At 36.0% G+C, this 21,488-nt stretch overlaps 1 protein-coding gene and 1 non-coding gene across 3 annotated transcripts in view; both read left to right on the forward strand.

Annotated features, from left to right (window-relative positions):
- The first annotated feature begins 1,815 nt into the window (after window positions 1-1,815).
- On the forward strand, window positions 1,816-2,018 carry LOC117031417 (small nucleolar RNA SNORA73 family). The gene has a single exon (XR_004424554.1). It is a non-coding gene; the product is annotated as a small nucleolar RNA SNORA73 family (small nucleolar RNA).
- A 672-nt stretch (window positions 2,019-2,690) lies between these two features.
- The window catches only part of EED (embryonic ectoderm development), a 29,764-nt gene continuing 10,966 nt past the window's right edge, over window positions 2,691-21,488 (forward strand). Inside the window, exons 1-8 of one of the 2 annotated variants that reach the window (XM_033120029.1) lie at window positions 2,691-3,652; window positions 8,743-8,895; window positions 10,689-10,781; window positions 12,482-12,547; window positions 13,649-13,774; window positions 14,436-14,517; window positions 17,669-17,760; window positions 19,458-19,591. In XM_033120029.1, coding sequence (XP_032975920.1) covers window positions 3,539-3,652; window positions 8,743-8,895; window positions 10,689-10,781; window positions 12,482-12,547; window positions 13,649-13,774; window positions 14,436-14,517; window positions 17,669-17,760; window positions 19,458-19,591 — 860 coding nt within the window. In that variant the 5' untranslated portion in view covers window positions 2,691-3,538. The remainder of the gene's footprint in view (window positions 3,653-8,742; window positions 8,896-10,688; window positions 10,782-12,481; window positions 12,548-13,648; window positions 13,775-14,435; window positions 14,518-17,668; window positions 17,761-19,457; window positions 19,592-21,488) is intronic. The other variant, XM_033120030.1, reaches the window with a different exon arrangement.

Consider the following 21,488-nt stretch of genomic DNA (forward strand, 5'->3'; position numbering starts at 1 on the left):
TTTATTAAATTAATACCATAAAGATAGCATGCTGAATAGGAAACCTGCGGTATTTTACATATGTGAAATTAGTAACAAAGACTCTCTCCTTGAACAAACTTTGGTCAGGCTCCTCTGAGTTCTCCTCTCAACTAGGCATTGCGCCTGAGTCTTTGCCTGCCTAGTCCAGATGTAGTAAGAATTCTGCTAAGTCAGTTGAAAGAATCTTTCCCTCTTGTTATCTGATCACCCTTGATAACTGATCAAATTCCTCATCCCTCACCCTCGATGTATCTGATCACCCTGGCAAGTTGCTTTAGGAAGAAGCCCCCTCTCCTTGATGTCTCCTCTAGTAAGTTTCCACCCACCAATCCCTGTAGGGGAGGAAAGTTTCCCTTTACCCCCCGAGGTTTGATAGCTGGATCTATGAAATAAACTGACAACAGGCAGGTTACCAGGAGGAAAGGTATACAAATTTATTAATTTTTAATATTGCATGTGCAAGAGCATCACAGGGGGAAAAAGTGGATAGCCAAAAAAAAAAAAAAGCAGTGAGATTTGAGAGCTCATACCATCAAAGTAGGGGAAAGCAAGGGATGTATACCACGTAAGGGAGAGTAAATGACAGTTTGGAAAGATAAATGGGCCCTTAGATGAATGGGTGTGGTATGGACTTCTAATCTCTTCTGTGATAAGAGTCAATTTTCCCTGTTTGATGAAACTCCTGGGGAGGGGATTTATGACAGTTGAGTTCCTTTTGGAGGGTCTGTCTTTAGGCAGATAAGGGGAGTTCAGAGCATACTTGTTTCTCAAGTACCTTCAGTTCAAAATAATCAATATACCAAGCAGCATATTGTGGTGGCACATTCTGAACTCCTTCATCCCCGACTCTGCTCCTGGATTAAAAAACCCTCGCCTTTCTGTATTCAGAGTTGAGCCCTATCTCTCTCTCTCTCACTGCAATAGTCTTGACACTTATTACAATAATCCCTGGTAAAATTCCTTGCTGTTTTAATAAGTGTCAATCTTTTTTTTAACATTAGTAATAATGAATATTAACTGATTTCCATTTATGATCCCTGACTCATCAGAAAAATTTAAAAATATCCCTCCAAGTTTTAATAACAATAGTTAAAAATATTTTTGCTTTGCTACCCATAACATGCTTGCTGAAAGGCATTATCCTTCCATATGTGTCTTTTACCCAAATATTCAGCACTTTTCTAACTTTATTACTAAAAGTTGTTTCCTACTTCCCAGCTCCCACTGATGTCACACATTTTAATTTGGTTTGGAAATGCTTTAGTTGATTATCCTTTATTTGTAGAGATATATTCACAAACATTCTTCTCAACAGACAAGGGGAGTATGTTTCTCTGCTGTTTCTCTGCATGAAAATGTCATACAAAGGCACATTTTACTTTCTCAAAATTAAGAAACCATACCATACCGTACGAGTCTGACACCATACCAGTCAGTCTCTCTCACCAACTGAGGAGTGCTTAGCAGTGCCTGGCACATTAGAAGAGTTCAACAAATTACTGCAATTAACATTACTAAGACTTGAACTTTCATTTGTTTTAGCTTCCTTGTTTTTCTTGAGTCTTCATTGAAAAAACCTCTTAATCTGCCCTGCCTTTGCTTTACCTTCCTTTTCTCATTCTTAACTGAGTTCTCTTAGCTCCAAAAGGAAGAGTACCTTGCAATCTGCAGATATTTTCTCTATTAAGGCATCATGCAGAAGTAATTCAGTACCCTAGAATTTTATGGCTGGGGTACTCTATACTGGTTATCCTTTGGGCGATGTAATGAGGTTTAAAAGAGAAAAATATATATCCAACTGGGTACCTCCAGGAGGTCACTCCCAGGGGCTCTGTCCAAGTGGTGTAGGGGAACATAGGGCTCTGCCCCATGATGTACAGTCCCTTTCCACAACGTTGGAGATAAAGCTGAGCCTTGAGTCTGCGCCTGCATATTCCTACAGCTTCTCAGAGTCCTGTGGACAATGACTGAAGAGACAAACCATGCGGGAAACACCTCGCATTTAAAAATAAATAAATAAATAAATAGATAGATAAATAGGTAAATAAAATTTTAAGAAAGAAAAAATATAATATCAAGTAGGTGCTCAAGAAATGTTAGGTCCCTTCCTGTCTTCTCATTTTTACAGATGAGGGCAAAGAGGCCCCCCAAAATAGTCACAACCAAATTATAAAAAAAGGGAGAGGGGTTCTTATTTGTCATTCTCCTTTTTCTGCTGTTCATTCGGTTTTGTGGCTTAATGACCCATCTAACAAATCCACCGAGGCTCACCAATGTATTTGGCATCTGTCAAGCGCCTAGACATGGTAACATTTAAAGATAAACTTTTTTGGTGAATAGTTTCCTTGCCTACTTCTAAAATTTTATCGTATCTGGTGCGCCAAAAAATATTGTCCATCGTTTAACAGTCTCATACATAGTTGGAGATAACCATTGATTTTTAGGCCTGGGCCTTGTTCAAGGCCTTGATAATCCTGTGTAACAGTTAAAAAGAGCACTTTGGGCTGTAACTCATTGGAGTCTAGAATGTAATTTTTGGATATTCCTACTTAAACCTTACTCAATGTTGGCACCAACTGGGTGAGGGCAATCATTCATCGCAATACATATTCATCAGAATAAATATTCATCAAGAGTTTAGGATGCGTCCATAGACTATGATTTGGTAGCGCTTTGAAATCCACCCTAGGCTACGGAAACCCGGTGGAAGACTACCTGGTTCAGTAAGACTTCCAAGAGGAGGGGCTTGACGGAGGCGGGTTCGGGCAACCCAGCGCGAGAATACGCCCCGGCGCATGCGCACATCTTAGCGGGTAACTTCCATTTGCTTGGCGGGGGAGGCACATGAGAAGCAGTCTATAGTTTTTGAATTTCTATTCTTAACAAAAAATTAGATAGTAAACAATACCATGAATAATGTGAGAGCGTTATCCTCCGAGTTCAAAATTAAGGACACTTGACATACACCGTTAAAGCAAGAGGTGATTTCTCATATCTTCCCCGTCCCCTGGGACATTGGTGGTCTAGTCCATTCCACAGACTTTCGAGTCCTTGCAGCGGGTCGGGGATCGAAGGATTGGGCCAATTGCGGCTGAAACGTCTTTGGAAGGAGGAAGGGGGTGAGGGGACATCCCTTTGAGTTCCACCTCTCCTTTTTCGAGGCGGTAGTGGGGAAGGGGGACCTACTAAATACTGCCCTCGAAAGCCAACGGGTCACACCTCTCCCTGCAAACTGCCGGGAGGGCGGCGGGAAAAGGGCAAGACGGGAATAGGGAGAGGGAAGCAGCCAGGAAGCCGCGTGGGAGGGCGCGCGAGCGCGCGCCCCTTTTTCAGCAGTGTGGCGGGGTCGCACGCACGCCCGCCTCGGCGGCTGGGCGCGGTTTGCGACAGTGGGGGGAGCGGTGGAGGTGGCGGCGGCAGTGGCAACTTTGCGGCAAGCTCCGGCCGGGCTTGCTTGACGGCGGTGTGGCGGAGGCCCCGCCCCAGGCGGCAGGAACCTGGAGGGAGGCGGAGGAATATGTCCGAGAGGGAAGTGTCGACAGCCCCGGCGGGAACAGACATGCCTGCGGCCAAGAAGCAGAAGCTGAGTAGCGACGAGAACAGCAACCCGGACCTCTCTGGGGATGAGAATGTGAGTAGAGCCCTGAGCAGTCCGGATGGGACTCTGGAGTGAAAGTTTTAAATTCTTTTTAAACTGTAGAAGCGGGGGCGGGCGGCTGTGGGGGGAGGGAGAGGTGTCACCCTCTACTCAGGAAAACGCGGGCGTGGAGGAGAAAATCGAACTTGTTTCTGTGGGGGTTTGAGTTGGGGCCGAAAGCAAGAAGAAACTTGGCGGAAAGATCCTTTTGCGTGGGTGGGGAGTGTTTGGGCCTTTGGGGGATTTGGGGAGAGTGCGGAGCTGAGATTCCAGTAGTTTAAAAGGCAACTTAGAGGTTTTCTGAGAAAGTTAGAAGGAAAGGCCAGGGTATGTTACGGACTCTTTTACAGGAATTCAGGGACCATGTCACTCCTAGACCCTTGCAGACAGCTGATGGGAAGAGGAGATCTTAAGGAGTTTCGGTGATTATTGTAAAGGGGGTTTTGTGTCTGCTACCATCCTGTCCGTGGAGGTTAGTCGGCTGTTTTAAGGAGGAGCAGAGTTGAGAGGGTCGTCTTCTGACTTTGAGGGGGAAACCCTCCTTGAGGAAGGAAGGAGAAGGGACGGTTAGCCTTTTGAAAGAGTTTACAAAGATAAAGGGGACAAACTGGAAGATTTTAGGCAACGGTGGTGAAGGGACATGTCTTTAGGTGTGGGCTCGTGGATTTTTAAAAAAGAACTCTGGTAATCATCTAGTCCCAATTGTGTTTAGGTGAGACGCAGGTAATAAACGAATTGACATTAATTGTCAGTTTCATTCATGTTTTAAGTTTATATCCAATAAAGTCAGCAAAATGTCTTGACAGTTTATTCAGAGATGTTAATTACTCCAAAATGTGAACCCCTTTTCATGATACATGTCTGAGTGTCGATTTAAAATCTTTAAAGTGTTATAGGAGGGTGGTGTTAAGTTCTTCATTTTCTCAGTTTGGCTAGTTTTAGGAATAGATGTAACTAACCTCTTACCCAGTTTTTAAATTCTGCATCTCAATTACATCACTTGTTGAAGCATATGTGGCATGGTGTCATGACCAGAATTTTCACTGAAGACGTGGAAAAGAATTCTTTTTGTAAATAGAAGAAAGATATTTAGGAAATTGTCAGTTTGTGGGATTTGGACTTGAAATTTCTGGAAATCTTAGGCATTGCATGTTAAATTTTGTTTGTTTTTCCCAATTTTATATATGTATATAAAAAATAGCATTTTTTATGCCTTTCATTCCAGTCCTTGGAGCCTGTTTTATTTCTGCCTTTTTTAGGCAATTAGGTTAGTAATTAGGAGCACACACTGGATCCAAATGTTAAATTAAAATCTTAACTCGGCTACTTACTGGTTGCTTGACCTTGAGCAAGGTACTTGAGCTAGTTCCCTCAGTTTCTTAAAAATGGAGGTAATATGTTTACCTCGTGGAGTATTTGTGAGGATTAAATGAAGTTAGTATAGGTAAAGTGCTTAAAAGAATGCCTGTCTCATAATAAGTTTATAGAAGTGTTATTTAATTACTATTAGTTATTTTGTGATCACAAAGTGTAGACTTCCACATAACAAACGATCAGGCAGAAATGTAATTAAGAAAGTCAGACTGAGGAAGATTTCCAAGGACCAAATAAATTGAAAGTTTACTTTCTTTACAGCTTAATGAATACTGTGAAGCCTTCTCAGAATAACATTTTTTAAGTGTATAAAGTATATGAGGTTACATACAAAATCAGTGATAAAATTTTAAAATATGTTATAAAAATATTTTAAAAACAAATTTAAGATTTGTTTTAATTGAACTACTTTAATATAAAGTGTTTAAAGTGCTTCTTTAGCACATTAAGTAACTAGATCTAGCGGCACGTCTGATAGTAAGGGGGATACATAATATTTGAGGTCTGCAACAGCTATATGATATAAAAATACCTGGTTTCCATTGGTAAGAAAGTCACAGCTACAATAACATTAGTACGTATGTTACCTCCATTACAGTAGAAAGTGCTGAATTTCAGATAAAGGTGGTGAAAATTAAAATGCCTTTTGTTTTCTTTTGGATCATTTCAATTCACAGGCCCTAGGAATTTATCTAAGGATCACACAGATATTGGACACAGGTTAAGGGAAGGGAATAGAGAATGCTGTATAAAAATGACTTTAGGGGCGGCCGCGGGGCGGCAGGTTAGCTCAGTTGGTTAGAGCTCGGTGCTCTTAACAACAGGTTGCTGGTTCGATTCCCACGTGGGCCACTGTGCGCTGCGCCCTCCACAACTAGATTGAAACAACTACTTGACTTGGAGCTGATGGGTCCTGGAAAAACACACTTAAAATAAATAAAAGTTAAAAAAAAAATGACTTCAGAAAAAGCAAACAATGGCAGTGGTTTTACTCTTGAGGGAGCTGAATGATGACAAGAAGACCAAAAGCAAGTGGGGAAAGGATGTGGTGTTTTTGAGTTGGAGGTAAGGTAACCTGAGTAGTTGCTACTTTAAGTGAATCAGGATTAAAAGGACATTTGTTTTTTTGAGGTGTAATTGGCATATAACATTAATTTTGGGTGTACAGCATAATGATTTGATATTTGTATACCTTGTGAAATGACCACCACAATAAGTCTAGTTAACATTCAATATGTTTATTATATATGTATCTGCCATTTTATTGAACTTTTTAAAGATCGTATGACTACAGAGTAGTTAGTTCAAGAGAACTAATGGTTGCCTGGTGGTATCAGAGGGCTAAATTTGGAGACTTGTCTTTTGCTTAAGTAATCTGTGGCAAGATTAAGGGACAAATTACTTCGTTTCCTTGTTGGGCAAATGAAGATGATAGTGCCATATCTGTTGCACAGTGTCATTTTATACGTTCAGGAGGGGCCAAGGTGAAAATCAGCCTGTATACATACTAGACACTCAACAAAGGTTTGATTTTAATTTAAAGATAAAATGAAATGGTTGTGAATACATTGCATTTCCATTTGATTCCATCTTGATATGCCTTTGGAGAAGATGGGTAAATTAAGCGCTCAAAAATAAAGGAAGAAAAGAAATGCAACGTGCCTTGTTATAGACAGTGTTTTGTTTGGCTTCTTGATTAGCAGTTGAGTTTAGCCAGAAAGTAAAGAAGCTGCTGGGGGGGCGGGGGCGGGTGAAGGGATTGAAGGGCAGTCGGTGACCACAGGATGGCCACGGGGTTTGAAAATTAATCTGGGGAACGTAATTTAGCGGTTACCAGAAGGTAAAGGGGTGGGGGGTGGGTGATGAGGGTAAGGGGGATCAGGTGATGGAAGGAGAACTGACTCTGGGTGGTGAACACACAATGTAATTTATAGATGATGTGATATAGAATTGCACACCTGAAATCTATGTAATTTTAATAACAATTGTCACCCCAATAAATTTAAATAAAAAAACAGAAGCTGCTGAAAAAATTTGTGCTAGTTCTATTATTTCATTCTGTACTGTTAAAAGGTAATTTTCAGAAAAGTAAGTGAACGTGTTAAAATTTTATTTTATTCATGAGGGAACCAGGCAAATGTAAGTCAAACAATACAAATTTACATGGATTGAAAGAATGTAAATGTGAAATTCCAAATGGAGACAAAAATGAATTTTTTTTAAGAGGAAGGGAAGACATTTTGAACCTCTACCATTAGAGAGAAAATTTGTATTACCAGTGATCTACAACTTAAAGAGATGAAAAATTGTTTAAAGGCAACTAAGAGGGCTATAATATAACATGGAAGAATGTATTATAAAGATAATGCATAATTTTCCATTGAAATGCAAAATTGTTTTCTACACTCGATTCTACCTAAATAAAACGGAAAGGTAGGGAGAAATTGGGAGAGAAAAACAGTGATTTCAACCTAGGAACTTTAAAATTTTACATTTACATTAAATTACAATTCAGATTTTTATCGAGCAGTTATTGTGTGCCATCTATCCATACTTTATTCCTTTTTTCACCCCAGATTGTATGTTCCAGAATAATGGTGTATTTTTTTTTAAAGCATGTTATTTTGGTGTAGGTACCATTTGCAGTTTTGAAAACTACCCCAAGACTACTGTATGATACCTTTTTGTTTTTAAGTGAAATTTTTATATACTTTTGGCCATTCTAGTTAATTTTAACCTTTGCAATATAAAACCAGCTTTAGGAAGCAATAATTTAGAAATAGCTCCAGAGGCAGTGGTTCACAGGCTGTGTTAGCAGGCGCTCCATGAAAGATGGTTACCTTCGTAGTAAATTTAGTGACTTCTGCCCTAAGGTAATAGGTTTAAATAAAGCTTTATTCCAAAGAACACATTAGACCATGTAATGGAAGGAGGTAGTGAAATCCTCTTCAGAGATTAGAGGGCCATTAATAGATCTGGACTGGAGATAAGGTGAAATTAGGTGAAATGTCCAGCGTTTTCTGCAGCCCTTTCTACATCTGGAGGGAATTTACTTCATAGCGTTTCTGGACTTCTAATATATTTAGAAGTATAATTATTTTAGAGCTATGAGTCAGATTTCACTTGTACAGAATATGGAGGACTTTTAAAAAAGTCTAAATAGTTTGAGTGTTATAAACATTTAAATGGTTAAGAGGATTTTCAGAAACTGCATCTAAAGTAGGAAGCACTGACACTCCAGTCTCAATTTGCCAACCCCCCACCCAAGGCTCCAAACTGAGCAGCAGTCAAATAAATTATGAATGCATGCAGTTAAGTCAGATTTAGGAATCACAGCTTTGAATCTGAATCCCAGCAATCCTAACAAGCAAGAGGCCACCTACGCCCTCTTACACGTCCTCATCTAGCAGTACCTCTGAAGAGCTACAGAGGACCAGGACCTTGTTATGTAAAGGAGGTATTATTATTATTACTGGTATCATTCTGATTAGCTTGTTTATATTTTTGATGAAATGTCAAATATCCACAAATCCTAATGTGTGGCCGGTTTGCTTTTTATCCTTTGGAAATAGGAATAAAATTTTCCATTTCTTGCAGAATTTATTAATTCTTTCTTTTTGTTGAAACAGCAGCTATCCAGTACCGTCATTTGCTGCCTAAGTACAGTATTGCTGTTTTATGTAATTTTTTTTCTAATTTACTGCTTACAGGATGATGCTGTCAGTATAGAAAGTGGTACAAACACTGAACGCCCTGATACACCTACAAATACGCCAAATGCACCTGGAAGGAAAAGCTGGGGGAAGGGAAAATGGAAGTCAAAGAAATGCAAATATTCTTTCAAATGTGTAAATAGTCTCAAGGTATGTGCAGAAAGACAGATCCTGTGGGCTGAATGCTAGTATGCGTCAGAATTATTTCTCAGTGGTAAATATTTTATGCTCAAGATATCTTGTCAAGTTAAAAATATTTTTAAATTACAGTACTTTGAAATTTTTTTGTAGAGCAGAATGCATATTTATAATCCATTAAACATTTATTTAGCTTGTTTTATTTTGTTCTAACTTACATAGATAATACTTAGTATTGCGGGCTGGTTTTTCTTTATTGTTTGTTTTCAAATAGAGGATTTTGGAAAATGTTACTCTTCACATTTTGGTAAAACTTAAAAACACAGGCCACTTCCTGGTACCTGTTATTGAAAAGAACTTAATGTGACTGAACCAGCGTAAATTGAAACAGATGTCTTAGTTTCTGTCTTAGTTCTTAGTTTAAAAAATTTAACTGTTATCCTTTATTTGTAATTGTTTTCAAAGAAAGAGGTATATAAATTAAAACTTTTTTTGAGTATTCAATATTTGTGGAAAACAAATGGTTGGAGTTAAATTACTGCTTCTCTGTAGTATTTTTACTTATAAAAAGGATTACTGGTATTTACATAAAATGTTTTCCTTTACATATATTCATTTTCTGTTTTAAATTTAGGGGTATTTTCCCTATGCTGACCAGAAATAGACATTACATTATCTTTTATGTAAGAATCTTTTCTAAATATCTAAGTATACTTTTCGATGGTCTTCCGAAAGCATAAACAACTATAGCTATGTGGATATTATTTTTCTCTTTGTGTAGCAGAATTCATTGCTCAGTGTGTCAAACTATACTCTTAAAAGGAAGGAAATTAATCTCAGTATGTATTTTTTTAAAAGGCAAAGTGTCCATTATAGTTTCATGTTAGTATTTAGTTATATTAACCTGTTTTTAGATAATATGTCTGGAAGGTGGTTTTAACTGTTGGCTAAATATTTCCATTAAATATTTCAAAGCTTAAGCTGTGGCTTTTCAAAGGATAAGAAATGAAAGTTGCTACGCTTTGAAAGTGAAAACAGTACCTTAAAGTGAATATGAAAGTTACTGTTAAATGCCAAGAGATTGCCAGTTAAATCCTAAGGTTGAAAAATAACTGAACAAAGCTTGAATACTTGTTTTTAATTCACTTCTTTAGAGCCTCCTAGTAACTGAAATTACATTGTCCATCGGCTCCACGGGTCCGCACTATTCAATTACAAAACTTGTTCATTATAAAACTTCTTGGGATGTTTTACTTTTTGGACCCAAATTCAAGCTTATTTAAAATTGTATCTTACAGGACTAATAGAAAGCAGTGATGTGAGTGGAGTCTGATATGTTTCATTTTACAAGGGAAAAATTAAACCCAATCAAGTTTAGTGAGTGCTAAAGAAGCTGTAGTAACTCTTAGGTCATTTGTTAGTTTTCTCTTTCAGAAAAATAAATTGTGTCCTTATATCCTGACAGTAAATTCATCTACTACAATTACCCAGTTTGATTCAGAAAGATACGGTTGGGTGTAAGAAAATAGAAGGCAAATTTCAAAGTATTTTCATACATAAGTACTTGTTCCTAACTTATGATTTAAGTCTTTGGTTGTTATAAAACTTGACCATACACCAGTATTTTAAAATGTAAAAACTGGACTAGTATATAATCTTTTTAGTGTCAAAAATCAGTTGATGTATGATATTACAAAATAGTAGTGGCTTGCATTTTGGAAAAAAGTTAATAAGGGGGTGGTTAGCATACTACCATTTTTTTGGTTTCTAAATTTTATTTTTCTTATTTCATGATTATTTTTTAGGAAGATCATAATCAACCATTGTTTGGAGTTCAGTTTAACTGGCACAGTAAAGAAGGAGACCCACTAGTGTTTGCGACTGTAGGAAGCAACAGAGTGAGTGTTAAGGGACCTGCTTGATTATCAGACTCGCGTGTTAATATAATACTTAAGTGTAATGATTTTGAAATAAATTTTGTATAGCTGTGACAGTAATCCTTTATGTAAAAATGAAGCATTCTAGAAGTTGACTAATTAAATCCAGTATTCATGACTGAAAACAACATCTTTATTGCACGTTACTCCCAATTGTTCACAAAACAGGTTTCTATTTATATTTTGTCTTCATATTTTGTTTTGAGAGGTAGAAATAATTGACTTAGCTCTTTTTGGAAGTGATTGTAATAGTTGTTTATTATTCTAACTTGGACAAGAAGTCTGATTTCTTAAAAATAAATGTAATTAGTGACTATATAAATGCAAAGCATAAATCCAGTGGATTTAATAGTTATTGAGAATATATTAATTATTTACAGTAAGCATTTGTTTGTTTTTATTTAAGGAAGCCAAAAGTATCTTGGAGAGAAGTGCATGGAAAAAACCATGTCGGGCACATTTTAATGTAAACCATTATTTAACTTTTTAGTTGTACCAGAGGCTGAACATGTGAATTGCAAAGACTTACTTATTCTTTCCATTTACTTCTAAATAAATGGAGAACAGGAAGACTCCCTAGTGCTTTCTAGAGAGTCTCAGGAGTTTTCTATTAAATTGAAATCACCTCAGAGAAAAATTGTCCTCCTAAGTCTTTACTAGGTAACATTCTGGGTATCCATCAATACTGTACTAGGAGTTATGAGGAATACTATAGAAATAGATTGGTTGTATTTAGAAAAAGAAAGATGGAGGAAATAGACTAATTGGATATGCATTGACAAACAAATCCAAGTTACTTACTCTACCTTCAGCCTAAGAGGGGAAGACGCGTTAATCTGAGAGATGTTTCTTTTTATTGAATAAAACAAAATTTTATGCTTTAGTAATTGCTAAGTTTCTTAGAGAAATAAAAAAACGAGACTTTTAATGCACATTGTTTCCTGTTATCTGATGGTGGAGCAAAGGTGTAATGGCCACCATAAAAAGAAGTTATGTGCAGGACAAAAGACGAAGCAGGCAACTCCGTAGAATATAACAGAATTCATTATATGGTAACTTAACTTAGGAGGATTGGGTGAGAGCGGACAGCCAGCCCAGCAGTTTTGCACAAATTAAATTCTTCTCTACTAAAGACTCCTGTTGCTGTACTGTTTTTATAATACAACTCAGGTACTATTGCTCAATAAGAAAAGGGGCAAAGTATGCAGTAGTGCCAGGGACCATACCTCCTAGTGTCAGTGCTATCATCAGTTTGATATTTATTTATGGTTAAGGTTTAGGGAACAGATAATCATTGACTCCAGGGCTTTGATATGTTTACTAAGGACAGTGAGGTCAGTCAAAGGTCACAAAATGGGGATGGTTTTCACATCTTCGTTTATGCACCTATATTTGTTTTCTGTTTCTTAGTGTTGATATTCTGTTCTCAATCAAAATTAACTTGATAACGGGAGTTGTTAGTATTACAGTATTTAATATATTCTGGAAATTACATATATATAACACAGGCTTTATAATAGCTTTCTAAAGTTAAAGGAGCTATTTTAAAGCAGTAGTTTGTGTAGTATCTTAAAGATACACTTGTGACTAAAATATATTTGAAAGCTAAAACATGTATTTCTATATTTGAGATAAAAGTCACTGTATTTTGTTTCCACTAGGTTACTTTATATGAATGTCACTCACAAGGAGAAATTCGGCTGTTACAGTCCTATATCGATGCTGATGTATCCTTTCCTGGATTTTCTATGTCTTTGGCTAAAGAAGTTGACTTTCAACACATATACTGAAATTTTTCTAAATTAATTAGTTCCCTAAAGTTATATTGTTTCTTAATCTTAACCAATGCTCTTTTCTTCACTACCACCCAGGAGATTTCTGGTATCTATCTATCCAGCTTTCCTGAGCCCTAGAAATCCATTGTAAGGTAGATACAAGGGAGGAGGGTGTGGGTGGCTAGAGATGAGCAGTGGAAATCCAATAATAGAAAATGATAAGCAAGTAGCCAAAACCTGTTTTTTTGACTTCGCTTAGATTTTGATCATTTCAGAGTAGTTACATTGACGAACTTGGGTTGATGAAAAGTTATTACTGGCAGTCATACCAAGTATATGATCAACTAAGCCTACAGGGAAAAAATAAACGTGCAGTTTGTTTAGGGAATAAAATTTTGCAAAACATGGGTTCATAAAAGAAAAAGGTTAAAAAAGCCAAAAGGTTAGATAACAGTCCGCGCTTGATAGTAAGATATTTCTTCTAGATCCATTTGCAAAACTTAATAAACGAGAAAAGACAAGGACATTCAGTCTTCCCTAGATGATATGGAAGGAAGTGACCCGTAGTGATACTGGGAAGGTCTCATACAGGAAAAGTTGCAAAACTGAACAGTTCTTCATTTTTATCTAGAAGCACATTGTCAGAGGTATTGGGGTATAGAGCAGGGGTCTGCAGAGTACAGTTGGTGGGGCTGGCCATCTGTTTTTGCTTTTTGTTTTTGAGGTAATGGGCCACCTGTTTTTGTAAATAAAGTTTCATTTGGACACAATCATGCCCATTCATTTACATATTGTCTGTGGCTGCTTTGTAAAAACAGAGTTGAGTTATACAAACAGCTAACTAGTAATCAAGATTCAGTGGAGGAACTGGTTTTGTGTGATCATTTGTTATAGATTTTTGACCTAAAAATCTCCATTGTTTAAATCGGGTAATATAAGGAAAAAAAGGAAGTTCTATGTCAAAGACTTCAGCAGCAGTTCTTTGGAGATGTAATTGTTGATGTGTTTAATTTTCAAAAAAAAAAATTACATTTCTTAACTGGCATTTCTTAGGCTGATGAAAACTTTTACACTTGTGCATGGACATATGATAGCAATACAAGCCATCCTCTGCTGGCTGTGGCTGGATCTAGAGGCATAATTAGAATAATTAATCCCATAACAATGCAGTGCATAAAGGTGGGTTTTCTGGGAAATTGTAGATCTGCTTTCTTTTGAATGCACAACTGTGAAAACTTGGAAGTTGAATTTAAAAGTAATGGAAAATATGTCTGTAAATGTCTAATATGATTTATACTTTGCTTATTGCATCCCTTAGATGGGTTTTTGAGAACCTTTGTCACATTTAGGTAATGGAAATTAAGGAATAGTGGGAAAATATTATTTTCAATATTTTCTTTTTAAATTATTTTCCTCCTTCTGCCTTGCTTTATTCTAAAAGGCTCTTAATGAACAATAACAGAAAAGTGAGTCCATTTTCCAAGATGCCATAACTAGGGATATAGAGTCGAGGGCATACCATGGAGGACTGAAAGTTGAAGCCTTGGAAGTTTGATGTTATGTTTTACAAATCACTTTCATTAGAAGTTTTGAACTTTGGGGCCACAATAGAATACAGGAGAATCTTTTAAATCTTTGCCTTGCCTCAGCCAATCCAATCAAATCAGAACGTCTGCAGGTAGGACTTGAGCTTTTTGTTTTTTTTCCTTCAAGTTTGTTGGGTGACATAAAATGCAAGGTTGAGAATACTACTTTAAGTGAAACTCTTTCCATTCTCTTAAGATGAATGAAAAAGAATTTATTATTTTTATATGAAATATATATTTTAAATTTATTGTAGCACTATGTTGGTCATGGAAATGCTATCAATGAGCTGAAATTCCACCCCAGAGATCCAAATCTTCTCCTGTCAGTCAGTAAAGGTAAGAGAAGCAAATGTTATTTTAGTCCTATTTCTTTGGAAATTTTTTTTTTTTTTTTTTTAAGGGACAAACTGTTCTAAATAAAAAAGCCAGATTTATAACAGTAAGTTTTACTAAAAAAATCACAGGCAATAATATTAGCTTCCCCAAACCAAGAATTGGGGAAAGGGACCATGAAATACACTGTTTCATCAGATGTAAATAAAATAATTGGTACTGAGGATTAGTTGTGTTGCTCTTCTTATTTATTATGTTACATTATGATAGTTCTAGAACTTTATCCTCAACTGAATTATTATGTTAAACTTCATTAATTTTAAGGGGCAGATCACCAAAATTAATGATATTTTTAAGAGTTTTTAAGATAGTTTTATGTCAACTTACCACTCTGTCCAATCGTGTAAGAAGAAATAATGCATCTGAAAATCCATATTGCCTTTATATATGTCGCGTCCAGCGCAGCATGGGCAGTGAGGGAACGAGAAGGGGCAGCATTAGGTTAAGTTTTTAAGAAAGAAAGAAACAGAGACTTAATGCAATTAAATCACAGAGGGCCAAGGGTCTCACAGTGTTTTAAGGACTAGAGCCCCAAATCGGGCTGACTGGTGGCTTTTATTGTTCATACAAGGAAGTAACATTGTTTTTTCCATGGTCTGTGAGTCTCATACACCATACAAGAAAAATGATTTAAACCAATCATCCTTGCTTGCAAACAGCTGAAGCAGAAAGTTCCATGAGGACTTAATCAAGGTATGCACCCTCCTGGGGACGAGTCTCTCATGTTGAAACCTTATTGTTGAGCGAAACAGGGAGAGCTGATGTTTTCACTCTCCTCACTTCTCTCACAATCAGGAGAGAGGCAAAGCCAGTGTCAGCAGTGGCTCTCTTTGAACAGGGGAAAGAGACAATGCCCCTTTCCATATTTTTCATGGTAGCTCATGGGGGTCCCCACATGGTTCTGCCTGTCTTATGTTGTCTCTCCCGTGAGAAATCCTACCTATCCTTGGCTGACAAACCATCTTTTGGGGGCCAAACACAGAGACATAAAGCATAAGCATAAAGATGAAGCAGGGTCCCAAGAAGGCACAGTCTCACAGACTCTCCTTTCCTAAGGAAAGGCACGAGGAGACAGTCGGCTAGGCTGCTGCGTGACAACATTTATGTATATTTTAAAAACTTGTTTTATAAAGGATTCCTTATAGAATGCCTTAAAATGCTAAATTCTCCTGCATAAGCCTTTGGAAGGTTTCCCATACTTATGACATTGCCTTGCTCTGCATGCTGTGTTAGCATTATAAGTTCATTCTAGTTCAGACAGGCCTCTTAATAATTTCTGAGCTCTCTGAGATGATTTGGGTTGATTTTATAGCTACATTCTGTTCTTGATTGCCCTTTCTTTCATTTCTACATTCTAGTCATCTTATTTCTACATTATTATTCTAGTTGAGTTTATTCTTAAAGACTTGTCAAATCTGTAACTTCCCCCTACAGTCTGCTAATATTAAAAGATGTCCTCAAATTAAAATACTTATATTATGTTCGGAAATCAGCACCTGAGAAGAGCTGGCAACTTTTCCTCTTCTTGATAACAGTTGTTGGGCTCAGGTATTTACAAGTGACAGAGGCAGTAATGCCTCACTTATTCTAAACATTACAACTTTTTAACCCTGCTGTCAGCAACAGCATTTTGGGGGCGGGCGGGGAGACATATTGGGGAATAGTGTGTTTTTCCAGGACCCATCAGCTCCAAGTCAAGTCCTTGTTTTCTATCTAGTTGTGGAGGGCGCATCTCACTGTCCCATGTGGGACTACAACCGGCGACCTTGGTGCTATGAGCATTGCGCTCTAACCAACTGAGCCAACTGGCCACCGTCATTTTTTTTTTTTAAATCAAATAGCTTTACAAAATGAATAGGAATTTTTCTACAAACAGTACCATTAAGAAAGTGAAAAGACAGCCTACGGAATAGGAGAAATATTTGGAAATCGTATATCCAATAAGGGACTTGTGTCAAGAGCTCTTACAGTTCAACAATAAAAAGACATCCAAATTTAAAAATGGGCAAAGGTTTTGAATAGACATCTTTCCAAACAACATACACAAATGTCTGATAAGCACATTAAAGGGCACTCAGTATAATTAATCATTAGGGAAATACAAATCAAAACAATGAAATACCGCTTCACACCTACTTAGGATGGCTATAACCAAAAAAGACTAGCAATAATATGTTGACTAGAATGTGGAGACATTGGAACGCCCCCCCCCCCCCCCCCCACCGTATTGTGGTGGGAATGTCAAATGTAGGCATGTTGAAAAACAGTTTGGCAGTTCCAGAGTGAAAAGTACTTTGGCAACAAGTTAAACATTGAATTACTACTCCTGGGTATATGTTTATTCAAGAGAAATGAAAACAAATGTCCACCTAAATATTTGTACACAATTAGAATCAAGTAATCGTTTTTTCATGGCCATGCTAATTTCTAGTACTACTAACACAATGTATTATAATGTATTTAGTGTAATATGTCTGTTGTAATTAGTAAGTACATTGTAATTGCTGTAATATGTAATATTCATGTACAGCATGAACATTGTTAATAGTTCAAGTTCTGCATGGCATTTATATTAATGCTGCATACTATTTTGTTGCTAATGTTTATTGGAAAATGAGATTGTTCAAGTTGTAGTTATAATTTTTAAAAGGTCTGTCATACTATAAAATTATGGCATGATGTATGTAAGTTCCAGTCCTGTTTTGGGATTTATTGTAGAAATCTTACAGATCTGCTGAGTTCTCTGCAGTATGTCAGTGTGCTGTGGGGGAGCACAGGAGCCTCCAGTATCTTGTCCTGTGGCTCAGTGTAAACCTTAGGTCAGATCTCCACCAAATTGGAGATTTAAAGGAAATTGTGTGAGGTAAATAATTTATTTTAAGACCACATACATATTTCTTGACAGAGCTCATACATGGCTAAATCTATGTATAATGTAAATATTTTAAGTTGCCGTATAATATGGATTCCATTCTTAGTCTTTACTGCACATAAATAAGTCCAAACTTTTGTAATATTTACTTTATTCAAGAGGTTTTGAAAGTCCACAGTAAATAAATGATATAAATTCATCTTATTTTTTTGTCTATACTAGATCATGCTTTAAGATTATGGAATATCCAAACGGACACTCTCGTGGCAATATTTGGAGGTGTAGAAGGGCACAGAGATGAAGTTCTAAGTGCTGTAAGTTGAAAGCTACAGGGCAGTAACTTCCGCATTCTCATAGTTGTGAACAGTCCCAATGGACCTCTTCCCTTGTAAGACAGCAAGTGCGTTTTTGTCATACAGCCTGTTCATTTACTTGTGACATGCAAGGTTTTTATTTTACAGGTGAAAGAATAAAGCAAGTCAGACTCTTTGTCTTTTATCCGTACTCAAGCACTTTTTTGTACCAGCGCCTGGATTCTCATGAAAATACTATGAAATTGTTCTTTTCCTTTACTGATCTAAAATCACCAAGTTACCTTTTGTTTTGCTGTTTCTCAGTTATTAAAGGTTCAACTAGTTAGCAATTAAGGAACTTTGCATCTTTTCTTTGAACTTGAAATATGTTATCCATTTTTAGTAAGTGTTTTATTGTGCTCACACTGAATTGTAGGTAACTTTTCTTTGATGGTATGGTGTTATCTTTATATTATAATCTTTATATTGTAATGATACAAGTATTTCTGCTCGGGTTTCTTTTTTTATATACATTATATTAACTTATGTTCTGTGTATAGCTTATTTAGTAATTTTACAGCTACACAGTTCTGTTTCATTAAACTATTTAAATAGGCACCATATTTTGAAGCTTATAGCATTTTTCTATAGTTGGGATTTGTATGCTTTTGTGAGAATCATACCTACCTTAAGATACCTGCCAACTTGGGATTTTATAGAAGTTGCAGTAGCATTCTCCATCTGGCTCGATGTGTGAAAGCCAAAACTACCATCCTTTATTAAAAAACTCTAAATCAGCTAATGGCTCTAAGGTTGCCATGTTGCTGTTGATAGGTAGTAAAAGTAGCAGAAACCAGACTGGTGAATTCAATAAATACCAACCTAAAAGGTCTTAGGCTCTTGCAAAATATTGTTCATGATTATTTCAATGGTTGAATTAACATAGAATATCTAGATTACTAAGGAAAATTTCTTTAAGTAGAACTATTGTTATTTCTTAAAATGAGCAGAGACGGTCTGTGTGTCTTTATAATACAGGAGGTCATTGCTAAAGTGATTGCGTGAGATTTCATTAACACTGTGTACTAAATTAAATAGTATCTGTGTCTCAGTGTCTTATCTATGAAATAAGGTGGGATAAGGTTAACAACAGAACACCTATTAGGTGCCTTGTTAAAAACTAGTAAACAGCAAGTGACAAACTTTATATTATTTCCTTTCAGTTTTTCTATTCATTTAAAAAGCGAACTCTAAAGCCAATGTACCTGAAGTTTTTGACATAGATGTACAGATAAAATTAAATTTCAGTTGTGTGAGGATTCATTGTAGTTTCACATAGATGTCAGTTTCATTGTTTGATCAGGGCTAGACAAAGAAAAGTAATATAACTAGAACTGTTCAGGTTTTTGTCATACCTCAGCATTCTATTTACCTCCAAAATCAAGCAAAGCAAATATTTTAAAGATAACTGAATAGATAAAATGAAATTCTAACTTTTTTGCCTTCTGTAGTGTATAAGCTCATGTACTGTGGTGAGGACAAAATCTTGAAAGCAGTAAAATGTCTGTTTTATGTCCCACATAGATGAAACCCAAAATGTTAGTGTTGTGATTTGAAACACAGTTTTCACAGTACTATGCATCAGGTGAAAATTGGATAGTATAATTTGGAAAAATAATCTTAAACATTTAACTTAAGCTTTTCTGTTTTACATACAGGATTATGATCTTTTAGGTGAAAAAATAATGTCCTGTGGTATGGATCACTCTCTTAAACTTTGGAGGATCAATTCAAAGAGAATGATTAATGCAATTAAGGAATCTTATGATTATAACCCAAATAAAACTAACAGGTAACATTTGTGGTATTTAAAACAGTTTTCTGCCTCATGCTGTTGAATAAATGAGTTTACTTTTCCTAAATTATTATGTAAGTTCCCCACACTGAGTTTAGAAGCCCTTCTTTTAAACTTTAAGGCATAATTTACATACCATAAAATTCACTGATTTTTCGATAGAAGTCATTTACTTTTAATCTTTTTTGTGGTTCATTTTCAAAATCTTTAAATTCCGTTTTTACTAACTTATTAGCACATTTATTTTTATTTGGTTTTGCATATGCCTCGCCTTTTAACATAAAAGTTGTAAACCTCTTAAACTTACTGTGGAATAGAGCAAAAGACCCTTCAAGATAATATTAGCGTTATTTGTCAGCACTGTACATTCTAATTCAAAACAGTAAATCTTGGTTTTTAAATGGGTTCTTAGCTCTTAATGATATGATAATATAATAATTTCCCTTTATTGGTGCTCATTTCATTAAATGGGGAATATTCAAAAGCAGGAGCCTTGATCCATGGGACTAAGAGGTGGGAACTTTGCAGTTTTCTTAATGTATTTTTGAAATGCCTCAATTCTTAACTATCTTTTCTTAACTGTATTTTCAATTCTTAACTATCTTTTCAGAATCTTACCAGATTATTAAGACTTTCACTATAACTATCATATGTCTATGTACGTTAACTTTTTTGCACTTTTGCTTGAAGCAAAGAGCTAGAGTTTATTTTCTGGTTATCAGGCCAGATTATTAATAGATTGTTAGTTAAATTTGTAACCATCAGTAGAATTTCAGTACACTAACATTCATCAGACCTCAGTGGTCTCTAAGGTAGTACAGCTTTCAAATTTTTATTGTAAAACACCAATTTATGTTTTTATATTTTCTGGAGCTCTGAAATACATGGAAGTTATATTTTACGCAGTTTACAGAAAATAACTGAGTTATGCTGGTCTTCTTGAGAGGGGTTCAACCATAGATTATACTATGTATTTCATTTAAAAGCAGTTAATGTAATTATAGCAGTTAAGAGTTTATATCAGATCATTAATAACATTTTAATGTTTTAATAAGGAAAGGACCCCAGAATTTGAATTGGAAGGAATGTTTGAAATGATTCAGCCCAGCATCCTTTTTACATATGAGGGAAAAGTAAAGAGAGGACATGTGAGTTGCCCAAGACATAACTAATTCATGGCATATCAAACTTCTACAGTCATTTCAGAATAAATACTGAAGTGCTTACAAAATGTTAGGTATACTTTTAATAAACTACAGAATTATCTGCAACTTCTAGTTTATGATATTTTCCACAAATATCATAAGGGATATTAAGGGAAAAAAAGTGGCACCATATTTTACTTTTCCTAAATACAGGAAAAGTCTTAAAACTAATGTCAAATTCCTGTCAGATACTATTTTCAAAAATTGTTCCTCAAGGCAGGTCTCTCATATAACTCTCTAGCAGTAGCCTTTGGGTTGATGTGTCATTGTTCCTAGAAAAATGACTTATCTTTTGAAATAATCCAAATGTGTTGACTTTCACAAACTAATTTTAAAGAATTGAGTAGGTAGCTTTGTATTTTCCGTATGAGAAACTTTCAGCTCTATAATCAGATGTCTTTGCTTCTCAATTGTTAGCGTAGCCAGAATTGAAGTGATTAGATTTGGCCTACATATAGTAACATAGGAAGCTGAATTTTTATAAGTGAAAGTTCATGGGATAAAACCAAAATTTAATTGAGAGCCGATGATGGAATAAAATACAGAAACAAAAATGGAAGGAGACTTCAGCTCTCAATAAACACACAAGGTATTCAGTTTTCTAGGAACACAAAAATCAAGTTATATATTTAATTTTTCAAAGTTCTGTAAATCCAAAAATTGATTCTACTATACTTTTTTCTCTTAAC

This window comes from Rhinolophus ferrumequinum, chromosome 11 (assembly GCF_004115265.2).
Source record: "Rhinolophus ferrumequinum isolate MPI-CBG mRhiFer1 chromosome 11, mRhiFer1_v1.p, whole genome shotgun sequence".
Classification (NCBI taxonomy): Eukaryota; Metazoa; Chordata; class Mammalia; order Chiroptera; family Rhinolophidae; genus Rhinolophus; species Rhinolophus ferrumequinum.